The sequence below is a fragment of the Wyeomyia smithii genome, chromosome 2 (genome assembly GCF_029784165.1).
Source record: "Wyeomyia smithii strain HCP4-BCI-WySm-NY-G18 chromosome 2, ASM2978416v1, whole genome shotgun sequence".
NCBI classification, from domain to species: Eukaryota; Metazoa; Arthropoda; class Insecta; order Diptera; family Culicidae; genus Wyeomyia; species Wyeomyia smithii.
Genome location: NC_073695.1, coordinates 18679474 through 18693209, shown reverse-complemented (window position 1 = coordinate 18693209; position 13736 = coordinate 18679474). Strand labels below are relative to the sequence as shown.

The 13736-nt window shown below is 38.2% G+C and overlaps 1 protein-coding gene across 1 annotated transcript; it reads left to right on the top strand.

Moving 5' to 3' along the window:
• Positions 1–1946: 1946 nt before the first annotated feature.
• LOC129722232 (putative nuclease HARBI1) lies at positions 1947–7374 on the top strand. The gene is made up of 4 exons (XM_055675528.1): positions 1947–2252; positions 2884–3023; positions 6124–6301; positions 6360–7374. The coding sequence occupies exons 1-4, from the start codon at positions 2055–2057 to the stop codon at positions 7011–7013; spliced, it is 1170 nt and encodes a 389-aa protein (XP_055531503.1). The 5' UTR covers positions 1947–2054; the 3' UTR covers positions 7014–7374.
• The last annotated feature ends 6362 nt before the right edge of the window (positions 7375–13736 follow it).

Here is a 13736-nt window from a genome sequence, read left to right as displayed (position 1 = left end):
GCAAGCTGCGGGGTTGAACTCTAATCGCAGAGACCCGGTGGGTCCATCGATTAATGTAATTTTTTATTACACTGCTAATAGACATTATCACATGCGAATTTTGCCAATTTGCCACAGGTATGAATAAAAATTCAAACATGAAATATATTTTAGATTGGTATTTGGCTGAATTCGTTGTTGAAAGTTATGAACAAATCGATGAACAAAGCAATAAGCATCCATACATAATACATTAAATTTTGCATTACTTGTTTGCACGTTGTAGAACACATTGCTATATCACGAGCCTGCAGTTTACAATTTATGCGAAGACAAATTCACGAGTTAAGCGAAGTGAAAATTGGCAAGAACTGATAGAATAGAAACGCGCTGAAAAGTCAAGTTTTCGCTTGCTGCTTCTTTTTTCACTAGTGTATGCATGTGTGAAAAAAGTCAGCCCAAGTGAAAAAGATAAGGACCACAACCTTCAATTTCGCTGGATCGAATTTGTTTACAGTTCCAAGCGAAGTGAAATTTTTCAGATTGCATTTTTCACACGCGTGAAAAAATGAATATTTTGTATGAGATTTCCACTTCGCTTGGAACTCTAAATAAGGCTTCATATGGGGATGAAAAATAGAGTGTTTTAGGGGTATGTATATTATTTTTTCTTTTGATGAGAAATGTCAAAAAACCGTATTCCACAGATTTTTTTTCATTTTAAACAGCAGGACTATTGCAAAAAAAAACAATTTCAAATTCTAACAACTGTTGGTGATTTTAAAACCGCTCAAAACATGGCTCGATGCCATTGGGCTGTTATATTTCCACAGGCCAGCAGTATTAATGTCACTTTGTGCTCGGTCAGGGTTATATTTTTCATAAGCCAGCAGCAGAAATGTCATTTTGTGCTCTACCAGGGTTTTATTCTCCAGCAGCAGAAGTGTCACTTTGTGCAACTACTTGCTAGTTAGTAAAAATTAAAAAAAAAATCTTTTATTTCATTTAAAAATCAAAGAAAGATTTCAGAAATTTTACGTAGTGCCTACTGAAAGGTCAGTCATCGATTAGTATAAGAAAAAGCAGATATTTAAAAAAACCCTATTGCCGAATTTCGCGTTACGTACACACTTATAGCGAATTTCTTTATTCCACCAGCTCACCTCGTTTTGACCTGGAAGCGCACTAACTGCTGTCAAAACCCTTCTTTATTCGCTTTATTTTGACCCAGTTTTGACCTGCCGTGCTGCCCGAAGCGCACTATAAAATTTATCAGCTTCAACCCACCACCGCACGTGCTAAGTTCGTAAACAATTATCTGACATCTCTTGCTTACTTGCGGCTTAAATGGCGATGACGTTTCATTATTCCTCGGCAGTTTTGCCCGCACACAGTGGAATAAAAAAATTTGCTATTAGATTTTATTGCCGAGAACTCAACAGCTGATAAATTCAGCGAAATGTTCTACAAGTGTTGGAAGCAACTGGAGCAGAACTGGGAACACCGTCACCGTTCCCTGTTTGCCCGCTGTGCTCTTCCATGACAGCAAGACTGTCACTGTGACAGATGCCCGGTCGGCAACATAAATGTCATCCGGTATAGACGACCATATTGTTTTACAAGCATCTGGGTAATAAACGTTGAATATTTTATTTCGTTAACTACGCGGTTAATAGTTATAAGAACGTATCGTTGAGTGTTAATTTCACTGTCCCTTGTGGAAACACAACAACAAGTTTTCGGTAGAATTTTCAAGAACTTCGGCAAACGAAATTTAATACCTGCTGGTTACGGTAGATCGATAGATTTGTTGAATGTTCGTTGAAATATATTGCTGACACTTGTTAAAAATTTCACCGAGCTCCATCAGCTGTTGGGAAGTTTGTATCGATAAATTAAGTGTGTAATATACACCTGTTGAATTGTTTTCTACTATTTTTGCAGTTATTTTGATGTTCGTGTATATTACATTGTATCTGTCAAATTACGCGTAGATTATAAATTTGGTTTCTACAGGATTAGTGTTGATAAAAACAAAATAAGAAAGCTATTCCTCGCTTTCGTACAATAAAATCATGAAACGAAAAGTACCAAAAATATCTGCTGCAGCAGATTCATTTGTGCAGGATTTAATGGAACCGAATTCAGATCCGGACTCCGATCCTGAATTCGAAAGTGCTTTAATAGCTGTTTTCGGTAAGCCACCGAGAAGAAAGAGGAAACGGGTGGCGAATTTTGTCGTCGACGTAGTTGACAAATATACGGATGCAGAGGTATGTACGAAAATGACTCTCGAACATACAAAAGGATGTACGGTGCTGGACTACTTTTCTTCGGCAGGTTTCCTGCTTCGTTCGAATGCAAAACCTGACGAAATTTCTACATCCAATTCCTCTATTAAGAAATTCTGATTCAAACCTTCTCTTCCCCACGGATTTTTTCGATGCTTTGAAGAAAATAGCTGGAATAGTAGATAACCAATTTGCTTTTGTTTCAGCCAGTTATGGACTCCACAAGAAATCTCCTAGGGGATCGAAATACTTTGATGTACCTACAAATTCTTAAACATAAAAAGTAGTTTAACTTTTGTGTGTCTTAACTTCTGAATTTACAAAAGCTACAAATTTACGTGAGCTTTTCTGCGATCCAAAATGGTTTTCAACTGAGAACTGCATTAAAATTTTTAAATATTCATTGTAAATAAATTGCTCTAATTTTTGGTAATAATGAATACGTTTTCTCAAATAGAAAAAAATTTTTTTATTGATAGTACATGAAGAAATTTGCTTCTATTTGAAGATCGGAATTTATTCGTAGCGTTGAGCAAAATTAGAGTTTTTTTAATACATTATAGTGAAACTATAATACTTTTCAGTTAAAACAATTAAAATTTGTTTTTTACAGTTTCAACAGCATTTCAGAGTAAAGAGGACCACAGCAGAAAAAATTATACGACTTTATTCCAATCCTCAGTTCTATCGAGAAAATCTAGGAGTTGGTCGCAGAAATACTCCTGCGAAAGACCAAATGTTGGCATTTCTCTGGTAAGTAATGTGGATTTGGGTCTATAGGAGCGATCGTTGTCGATGTAGTGCGATTCCCTACTCCCTGACAAGGAGTCGCACAGCAGCGGCAAGGAAATTAATGAAATATAATTTCTGACTGAACTTAAAAAAGATATCTGCAAAAATACATTGTAGTTAAAATTTTCGTTAAAATAATCTCGAAAAAAAAACAATTTCACCGTAATGAGAATCGTTGAAACTTTATAAAATGTATTCTATGACATTTTATTAAGTACAATTATTTATTTTTATTTTTTTTTCATTACTTTGGTAAAATTTGTTTCCATTTTGGCTAATAGTTGAACTAAATGAATTTTTTACCTATAAAAACATTCCTATTTAGTAAATTTTTTTAAAGTCGGATAAAAAAGCGTTTTTTCTGAAAATGTTCTCATTATGTGATGAGTAGGTTTGAGTAGCGGTAGCAGATAAATTGAATGCAGTGGGTATGGCAAAAATACGATAAAATTCTCAGTTCTGTATCATAAATTAGCTTTTGATCTCGAGAACAAATTTTGTAAACAAATTTTCATTTCTTACCAAACCCCAAATCCCTTTACAATTTTACGCCGATCGGTTCAGTAAATTCTGATATTTATTATACTATATATTAACCAGAGGAGTTTTTTCCGGCTTCGCAGTCTTTAAAATGTGAAGAAGAAAACGGTATTTTTCTCTTACACCGACGTTTCGAATAATCTATATTCTTCATCAAGGCTCGAGAGGACCATTTTTCTGTAAAGTGGCTCTCCGGCTAGAGCATTAATTGTGAAAACAAATAATTATCAACATTATGAAAATTGATACTAGACACTTAAGTGAAGACTTGATGTATAACCGCAGACACACGTCCAAACTGAGTTCCAAACTTGTGTAAAGTTTTTTTGTAGTAGCAATTATTAACCGTATAACGCTACCAATGACGCCAGCCTCGTATACCACCGAAAAAAATGTAGCGATAAGGTCACCAGGCGGCACTAGTGTACAAGTGAATTATAACGCAAATCTCTTTGAAAATTTACACAGAATTGTCGATCAATGTTGTTCTTGCTTGGACGTCTGTCTGTGGTATAACTTTATGCACAAGCATCTACAAAATATACGCTGAAATCCCTTTGAACCGGCTGGAAAGCCAAATAGACCCAATACTAATGTCGTTTTCGTTTTCGCGGTGTACTACACTCAAATGACACTTTTGACACCGAAAATGTTCTATTTGATTTTTCGTGTTACCCTTTTTCTGTCTCTCCCTACACTTTTTCTGTCACTGATGACACCCGAAAAAAACAGAGTGTCCTGTAGGAAGTTACCAACACATTCACACGTATGTGTCAAAACTGGTTTGTTTTGGTTTTCGTTCCACGTGGTAAAGTGTCAGATAAATTTTTTCTCAGCACATTTGCGAGATGGACATATGAAATGGAAACAAGACAAAATGACGAATGCGATTATAACCAAAACAAAACGAATTGACAGCTATCCCATTATTACGCATACCAATGCAATGACACTGAAAATGTTTTATTTGAAGCTGCAAAGTATAGCACGGAAAAAGTGTAGCACACCGCGAAAACGAAAACGACATAAGGTATCAGAATTCTCGATGAAATATGGCGGAAGGGATGTCACACGATTGTATTTTCGTTAGACCCAAAGCAAGCGTTCGAAAGAATCGACATATCCAAGGCTGCGGCGTTTCTTCTAGACCTTTCAATCTCCAAAGTGCATAAGAACAGGATTATAGTCGCCTGTTTACATAAGACGACATCGCTGCCGTGGTTCGGACAAAGAACCAAAGTTTCAGAGAGATCTAATGCTCCATCACGCCCTATCAACATTAAATGCATCAGCTTGACAAGGGGTGCAACAACGGCAGAACGCATTAAAAAAGCGTACATAACGTTCCACCATCTGCGCGATTTTCTGGAAAAATATCTAATTCGACCATGGTAAAAAATGTACCACGCTCTCATAACACCAGTGATCATATAGAGTTCTCCAAGCGAAAACACACAAACACTACGACACGGCCCGCTTTACACTGTATATTGAAATTTGTGAGAGTGTGAATCAAACTCGGTAGTTTTTTATGCTCTCTTTCAGATGACAGTTCTCACAGGTGACAAAAAATTCTTACAGCTAACAAAAAATAAATCGTAAACATCGCACTAATACGAACGTACCTGGAGAACTCTCTACTCTATGGAAGTGGCAACTGTGGTAGCTATTACACTTCTTGTGCTAGACCCCATTAAAGGCAAACGTAACCAAAAACTGAAAAAGTGAATAACTCTGCAGTAGTTAAATTTTAGCCATATGCGTAGAGTAATTCTTTTTCTTAAAATAGGGTCCTCTATCACCCCTTGAAGGATTTTAAGTGAGGTCCTTAGCACCCTGTATTTAGTTTGTAAATTCCTTACGTGATCTCCTAGGAAAATTGTGCTCAGGGGTTTTCACACACAAAGTGTGTTTCTTTAATATCGAATTTGCTGTACCTTAGTGACGCGGGCGGGGCATAGATTAATTTTTGCATTGTGAACTTCAAATACGATTATCATGAAAGCTGATGAATATTCAAATTATTTCAAAAACAGTGCGTGATTCTACGATATTTGTATATTTTTCATCTCAGCATCAAGGTTTAGATGGAAGAAATCGTTGGCCTTTTTTTTCAACGCCGAGCTACTTTGTTTCTCCTAAATCATGAGTGTGCGTAGAGAGGGAAGGTTGAATTGATCTTCCACTAGATTACTGTGCATATTCGGAAACAGAAGTTTAAAATGTAGGGCGTAAGGGTTCGTTCATCCAAATGTATGAAAACTTTTTTTGTGCACAAAAACACTCCTTAAATTATTTTGAATCGAAGTTTCCGATCAGTAAATCTTCATTTTGTAAACAGGTGCCAAATGTTTACAAAATGAAGGTCGTTTTTCACGTGTTGATTGATTGAAGATTTTGACAATGTTTAACCATAATCAATTTGTTTTTTGTTACCTTAACAGTCCTTAAAGAACCTGTTTCTTCCATTCACTGGAATTGAACAATTAACCTATTGCTCTATTTTTTTTTTTATTTCAAGGTTTTTGGCTAACAAAAGCTCCTACCGGCAAGTTGGAACTTTGTTCAACATGGCTGAGACAACGTTCTTTAGGCACCTCAATCAGATCCTGAACTTTTTTTACGACATTTCTAAAGATATCATTCGTGTACCACAAACAACAGCAGAGAAGGAAAGTGTAGCTGAAAGTTTCAATAGTGTAGGTTTCATATAAAATATCGTTTAGATATAGTCTTATATTAACAGTATATTAACAGATTTCAGGGTTCCCGGACGTGATCGGATGCATTGATGTGTTGTACATTTCCATCCGTAAGCCTGCGAATAAAAAACGAAACACCGACCAGCATGATGAGAAATTCATGACACTGCAAGGGATTTGTGATGCTAACTGCAAATTTCTTGATGTGTGCATTGGATCTCCGTCGAGGATACATCACTCCCGTGTTTTCTCGCTGTCACCGATCAGCGAGGAAATTGCTGCGATATGTCAGGACAAATTCCACATATTGGGTGATGCGGCTTACCCAATAAGAGAATATCTGCTGACCCCGTATTCTGGCAACCTGTCGGCTAAAAAACAGAACTACAATCTGAGGCATACTCAAACCCGTGTTCAGATCGAGAATGCTTTTGGAATTCTGAAGCATAGGTTCCGACAGCTTATGCGATTGGATTTCTTCGAAGGAGAACGAATGTGCAAGTTCGTGATGGCATGCTGTGTGTTGCACAACATGTGCATCGATGAAAACGATTATTACGAAGGGGATGAGGACCCCGAAGATCCTGACGATATCCAACCAGATTTAAGTCAAAGTCTAAACGATCAAACGAGTGGAACGGCCGGAAATGCTGCTTTGCGCAAGCGGGGTGAACTGAAACGAAAACAGATTGCTACTATGATAATGTAATGATAGGAATTAAGTATTTTGCGAACAAAAAAATGTTTTACTGAATTAACTACTATGGCATACGCCTCTCTATAAATATTTAATTACGTAAAATATTAACAGCACTTTATAGCATACAAGAGAGAATAACGCACTTTACGAATTCGGGTTATTCACGTTGAAAGAGATTTTAAAGGCTGTTCGCACCTACGTGAACACTCATATGTAATTGTCAAAGTGTGCGTGATGACAAAAGCAAAAATATTTCCTTCCTTCTTTTTCGCATGCAAAAACCAAACAAATACCAGCAACACAGTCAACGCGAATATAAATTGAATAAACTGTCAGCCGTGCTGACATTCTGATCTTAAAACTGAAGGTATACAGACGTGCTTTTATTCAAGTAGTGATTCTAAAAGCCCATAGTTGATGAAGTAATTCCACTGCCTGAGTGCCTGTATTTCTTCACCATTCGACCTTGAAGGGGAAATTGGGCCTTTCTTTTGGTTAGACTAAAGGTGAGTCCATAGTGATCTGGGGCAGGAGCCCTTATTTGCACACTTAAATTTTTATTGCCGAAAACGGCACCACTGAGTGCTTGGTTGAAAAAAATGACAGCTGTCACATTTTTTTCGTAAATCTCGGTTCAACCTAACTGAAATATCGGCACAAAATATTACCGAGCCGAAATTTCCGTTAGGCGAACCGAGATTCACGAAAAAATGTGACGGCTGTCATTATTTTTTAAGCCGAGCACTCACTGGTGCCGTTCTCGGTAATAAATTACCGAGACCCGGCAATAGATTTTGAGTGTGTAATTCAGGGGCCTATAAACGTCAACATTCTGCCTACCAATTCATTCTGCAAACCAACCAAAAAGTGGGTACCAGAAACGCTGGTACCAGAATCAATGAGTGGTAGATGAAAAATGTATGGAGTTTGACAGCCACAAAAGCCTCCTGGTGTAATTACCTTTTCAATTAGAGAACGAAGTTAAACTACACACTTGAATTTTATTGCCGGGTCTCGGTAAATTTTGCCGAGAACGGCACCACTGAGTATTTGGTTGAAAAATTATTGACAGCTGTCGTATTTTTTCGTACATTTCGGCTCAACCTAACTGAAATTTCGGCACAAAATAATACCGAGCTATCACTACCGAGATTACGGATATTTTGTGCCGAAATTTCAATTAGGTGAACCGAAATTTACGAAAAAATGTGACAGCTGTCAATAATTTTTAAACCGAACACTCAGTGGTGCCGTTCTCGGCAAAAGTTACCGAGACCCACCAATAAATTTTATGTGTGTATAAAGTACACCCATAGACAGACGTCCAAACATGAACAACATTGATCAAAATTTCCGTGTAAATTTTCAAAGTAAATTGCGTTACAAATCACTTGTATACTAGCGCCGCCTGGTGACCTTATCGCTACAATACATTTTTTTTCGCTGCTGTACGAGGCTGGCGGTACTGGTAGCGCTATCTGGTTACGGATTGCTACTACAAAAAACTTTACACAAGTTTGGAACTCAGCTTGGACGTCTGTCTGCGGTACACCTTTATGCTTAAGCTACATTTCTCCGAATGTTGCATGATAAAGTTGTCTCTGAATCTGATCTGGTTCTCTGGAACCGTAATACGTTGCTCCAGATTCGATGCTAGACTGGCCCCATTTGTCTAAATCAGCGGTTCTCAACCTTTTATTGTCCGCGTATCCCTTGGCAATATGTTTCATATCGATTGTACCCCCTGGCTTGGAATGATCTCGCAGAGTGGGAGAGAGTAGTGGTAGATCATGTTGTGGAAGTTTAGTTAACACACTTAATTTATCTCGGCAAACTTCCCAACAGCTGATGGAGCTCGGCGAATTTTTTAACAAATGTCAGCAATAAATTTCGACGAACATTCGGCAAATATATCGATCTGCCGTAAACCAGCAGATATTGAACTTCGTTTGCCGAAGTTCTTGAAAATTCTGCCGAAAACTTGTAGAACATTTCGCTGAATTTATCAGCTGTTGAGTTCTTGGCAATAAAATCTAAGTGTGAAGGTTTCAAATTGAACTCTGGTCAAACAATGATTGCTACAGTCTTGTTTTAAGAGCAAGATAGAACAACAAAGTATTATAAAGAAAAATTTCTTTGTCCGCCATTACTGATTTTTCTTCCGCGTACCCCTTGAGGGCTTTCAAGTACCCCCAGGGGTACGCGTACCCTAGGTTGAGAACCGCTGGTCTAAATAATAATTACATTAGTCTTAAATAAAACTCTTTCCTTCCTGCCGTGAAAATTTTGTATTATGTACCTTTCACATTGTTCGTCACGAATGACCAAAACTTCAGAGAATGATAAATGAGCCATGTATGCGATTCCAAAAATTTAGCATCACCTCGTCACAGCAAAAAGACCTTCATAAATCGGGTATTGATGATTAAAAATATTTTTAGAGCTAGAACGGTTTGTTTGACTAATGTGATATCTTGGGCAAAGTTGCAAACAGTGATTTCGTCAAAAAATACATCAATAGACACTCGGCTCAGGAGATACTTCCAAAATTAGATTTTCTTTAGCACACAGAAATTTGTGCTGACACAAAAATCACGTTTACCGAACTGAGTGCCTATTATTGTAAAAATATTTTCAGAGCCAAACAATTTATTCGGCCGGCTCAGGAAAAAAAAAAGAATTTCAACTTTTTCATTCTTCATTTCTCCAAGTTCGAACAACCATTATGTAGTTTTAGCACATATTTTTGAAAAGTGGATTTTTTAATATTTAATTTTGAAATAATACTAGATCCGATCTTGCTCGAGATTCTAATTGATTGAGCTCAACAACTGATATTCTTTGTTACTATTGAATCTATTTGAAATCTGAATTTGAGCCGGATTGTAAAGAGATCATTTTGTCTATCAGGGTCCAATCTTTGGTTTACCCTTTTAAAACCATTCTCTTATGACAACAAATATATATGCCAGTTTGGTAGAGACAGGTTTAGCTTCAAATGGTGAGTTGACAACCTGGATGGAGCGCCAATCTTACCTTCGGCCCTTGCATGTTCCTATCTCACCCCTCCACGAGTCATATGATTACAATAGACTGCCAGCTGAAACATGGACACAACTGAGAAGGTGCGACGCGATCTTTGGCGCGTTAACCATACTTCGGAGGTAGAGAAAATGCTTCACCAACACGAGCGTATGTTTACTAAATGGTGCGGCTCAAAACAGCGTCTGATCTCCATGTTAGGAGCGGCTGGAACGTGGAACTGCAAACTCCTCTGTTCTCCAGGACACGACAGGATAATCTACGATGAGCAACATCCACGCAACTTCGACGTCGTAGCGCTTCAGAAACTTTGTTGGACAGGACAGAAGGTTCCGGGCGTGGCAACACTAGATATCCAAAAAAAACTCTGGATATCACTCGATCAACAGGCAGAGAATCAAATCAACCACGTTCTAATCGGCGGCAGGTTTTTTTCCGAAATCTTCAACGTTCGCACCTACCTCAGTACAAAGAAATACGCACAAAACCTGGAGGCTGCACTACCCGCGGAAGAGCAGCTTAACACAGCTACTCCTAAAAATGCCTGGTGGAGAATTCAATCCGCCATAGGTAGCACTGCTGTTGCTCTTCTAGGTACAAGGTCTTCGATTCATGAAAATGACTGCTTTAACGACGAATACGTACAGTTAGTCGAAGAGAAGAACGCAACATGGGCGAGAATACTGCGTAGCGATGGAAGAGCTGTACCAAGCTAACGAAACTCGGAAGTTCTACAAAAAGCAGAACAACTTCCGTAAAGGGTACGTACCGCAAACCGATATATGTAGGTGCTTGGACGGCAACCGGATGAGTGTAAGGTGATCGAAAAGTGTAAGCAGCACTTCAATGAGCATCTGAACTGCGATGCAGTAGAGCTCGAGGACGGTATAGCAACTGGTCTTGGTGCATGAACAGAAGACAACAGCATTCTAGCCCCCGACCTCCTGAAGGTGGAGGAGAGGATTCGCCGGCTGAAAAACAATTAAGCTGCTGGAGTGGACCAACTTCTCAGCGAGCTGTTGAAGTACGGTGGACAAACATTGGTTAGAGCCGTGCACGGGGTCATTGCCAAGATTTGGGTGGAAGAACGAGTACCGGAAGAGTGGATGGAGGGTATTGGTGCTTATTACGGGAGTCATTTCACGGTGAAATCAGAGTGGAGTGAATAAAGACCTATTACGGGCCTCACATAAGTGATGAAAGGTCGCAAAGTGACATCTGCCGTAAAATCTGGGTTATTTATGTTGAATGTCACACCACTGAAGTGAAAACGGAATAAGCGACGTTTCGCGTGGAATTCGACCTTTTTGAACGGTGAAATGATTCCACGAGAATGGGATAAGTCATGAAAATTGATTGATTTGTAATCTAATGATAAATATTGGATTTATTTTTTAATAACGAAACGAATCAGAATTTGATTTGTGCCCCAAAGCTTCAACTTTTTGACCTGTGAAAAAAATGCACACTTGTTCTTGAAATTTTCGATACCGGAGAAACAATTTTTTTTTACTTGATGCCAATGTTTTAGAAATGCAGGAAACGTCGAAATCTGGTGTTATCCAAACAACGGACAAATCGACTTCCTGGGATTTTTTGAGCTGGGAAACATTCTCATTTCACTTATCCAATTCTCAATTTCACTTCACTGGCAATCTCACTTCACGGAGATTATTTTTGTCACCTCACTTGAGGTTAGGGAACCTGTATGCTAGAGAAATGACACGACACTCACCGTTAAGGCAACTGTCAACATCAAAACTAGGGAACCTGTATACTAGAGCAGCGGTTCTCAACCTTTTTTTGTCCGCGTACCCCTTGTCGATATTTTTCATATCGATTGTACCTCCTGGCTTGGAATGTTCTTGCAGAGTGGGAGAGAGTGATGGTAGATCATGTTGTCGTAGTCTAGTTAAGGTTCTAAATTAAACTGTAGCTTGTTTAATTGCTACAGTCATGTTTTAGTGGCTAGATTGACCAACAAATGAAGTATTATGGAGAAAAATTGCTTGGTCCGCCATTACTGATTTTTCTTTTGCGTACCCCCTGAAGGCTTTCGAGTACCCCCAGGGGTACGCGTACCCCACATCAAAACGGATAACGGCAATGCAAAATTATACAGCTCGCTCGTTTTGATGTTGACAGTTGCCTTAACGGTGAGTGTCTCGGCGTCTCTCTGGTGTATAGGCTGACTACTTGAGGTGGAATCGCAACTGTCAACATCAAAACGAGCGAGCTGTATAATTTTGCATTACCGTTATCCGTTTTGATGTTAACAGCTGCCTTAACGGTGAGTGTCGTGTCATTTCTCTAGTATACAGGTTCCCTATCGGGAATAGGTCTCAAAAAGTGAAGTGAGGATGAGAGTAAAATCTCGCTAAACATGTGAAAAGGGCCCATGTGCCATATGTAAACAAGCCACAGTTTCACGATTTTCAATGAATACAAGCTCAATCTACCCGTACAAATAAGATTGTTTGATTAAGAGTGAATTCTTTTATCAATAAAGCTTATTGGTAAGGGCAAATTTCGCTTGTATTAATCAAAAAACGAGAAAATTTGGCTTGTTTACATATGGCACATGTGCCCTTTTCACATGTTTGGCGAGAAATATATTTCACCGTGAAGTAGGGATACCATCCGTCCTGATTTAGCAGGACATGTCCTGATTTTGCAGTTCTATTTGGGCGTCCTGATTTATTTTTTATATTTTAGCATTTGTCCTGATTTTCTTAAGATATTTAATTTTGTTGTGTGGTAATGAGCAGAATTTTTGAAAACTGCTCAAGTTTTCTGCTTTCATCGTTTTTCCGGAGCGTCTTTTCATTGTGGTAATGGTTCAGCTTTAGTAACTCTCCCAAGCATGGTTTTCGTTCAGAAGGCTAGAGTGATCTTTCCGCTATCGACCCGTGCAAATAGAGTGTGTTAAAAGGTGTTTAATAAGTTGTGGTGATTAAATGAAAGTGATCGATCAAAAAATTGATCACAGCAGATAGGACCTTTTGAAAGTTTCTCTTGAATGGTTTTCGATTCCAGGTCGCAACGCTCACTGCGATCGAATTTTTTTTTCATTTGTTGAATCTCAGAAGAATAATAAGAAGAATCTTTCACGCGTTGACCGTTACCATTAAGCATCTGGCATTCAGGGATGCCACATATACAGATTTATGTATTTTACAGATTTTTGTGCTGAAAGAGCAATACAGAATCTGTATTACAGAATATTGCAAAAAATACGGATTTTACAGATTTTTTTGTTATACCGACGAACTGAAATCAATTTAAAAGGTACGATTCGATTATACAATTTTCAAAGTTTTGTCAAAAAAAAACAACATGAAGATTATGTAGGTATCGATGAATAAGAAGTGGAATGTGACTTGAACGCAGTGCGAAAATGAACGTTTCGAAATATTTGTAAGGATTTCTATTCAAAGTTCGTAAAACAAATTGCAAAGAGGTGCGATTTCACCGATCCCGTTGTAAAAATGGCAGCTTTAAGTAATCTTAAATCGTTCGTGAAATTGAAAAATTTGAACGATTTGATGCGACAATTCCCCAAATTCGTAACAGTAACTGACTGACAAGGGCTGTCTAACGAATTTCGCACGCTTGAAAAAAACTTTTTGTCCGGATGATTCATTGAAACAAATGACTTAACTTGGTCTGAGCTGTTGAATACCATTAAGC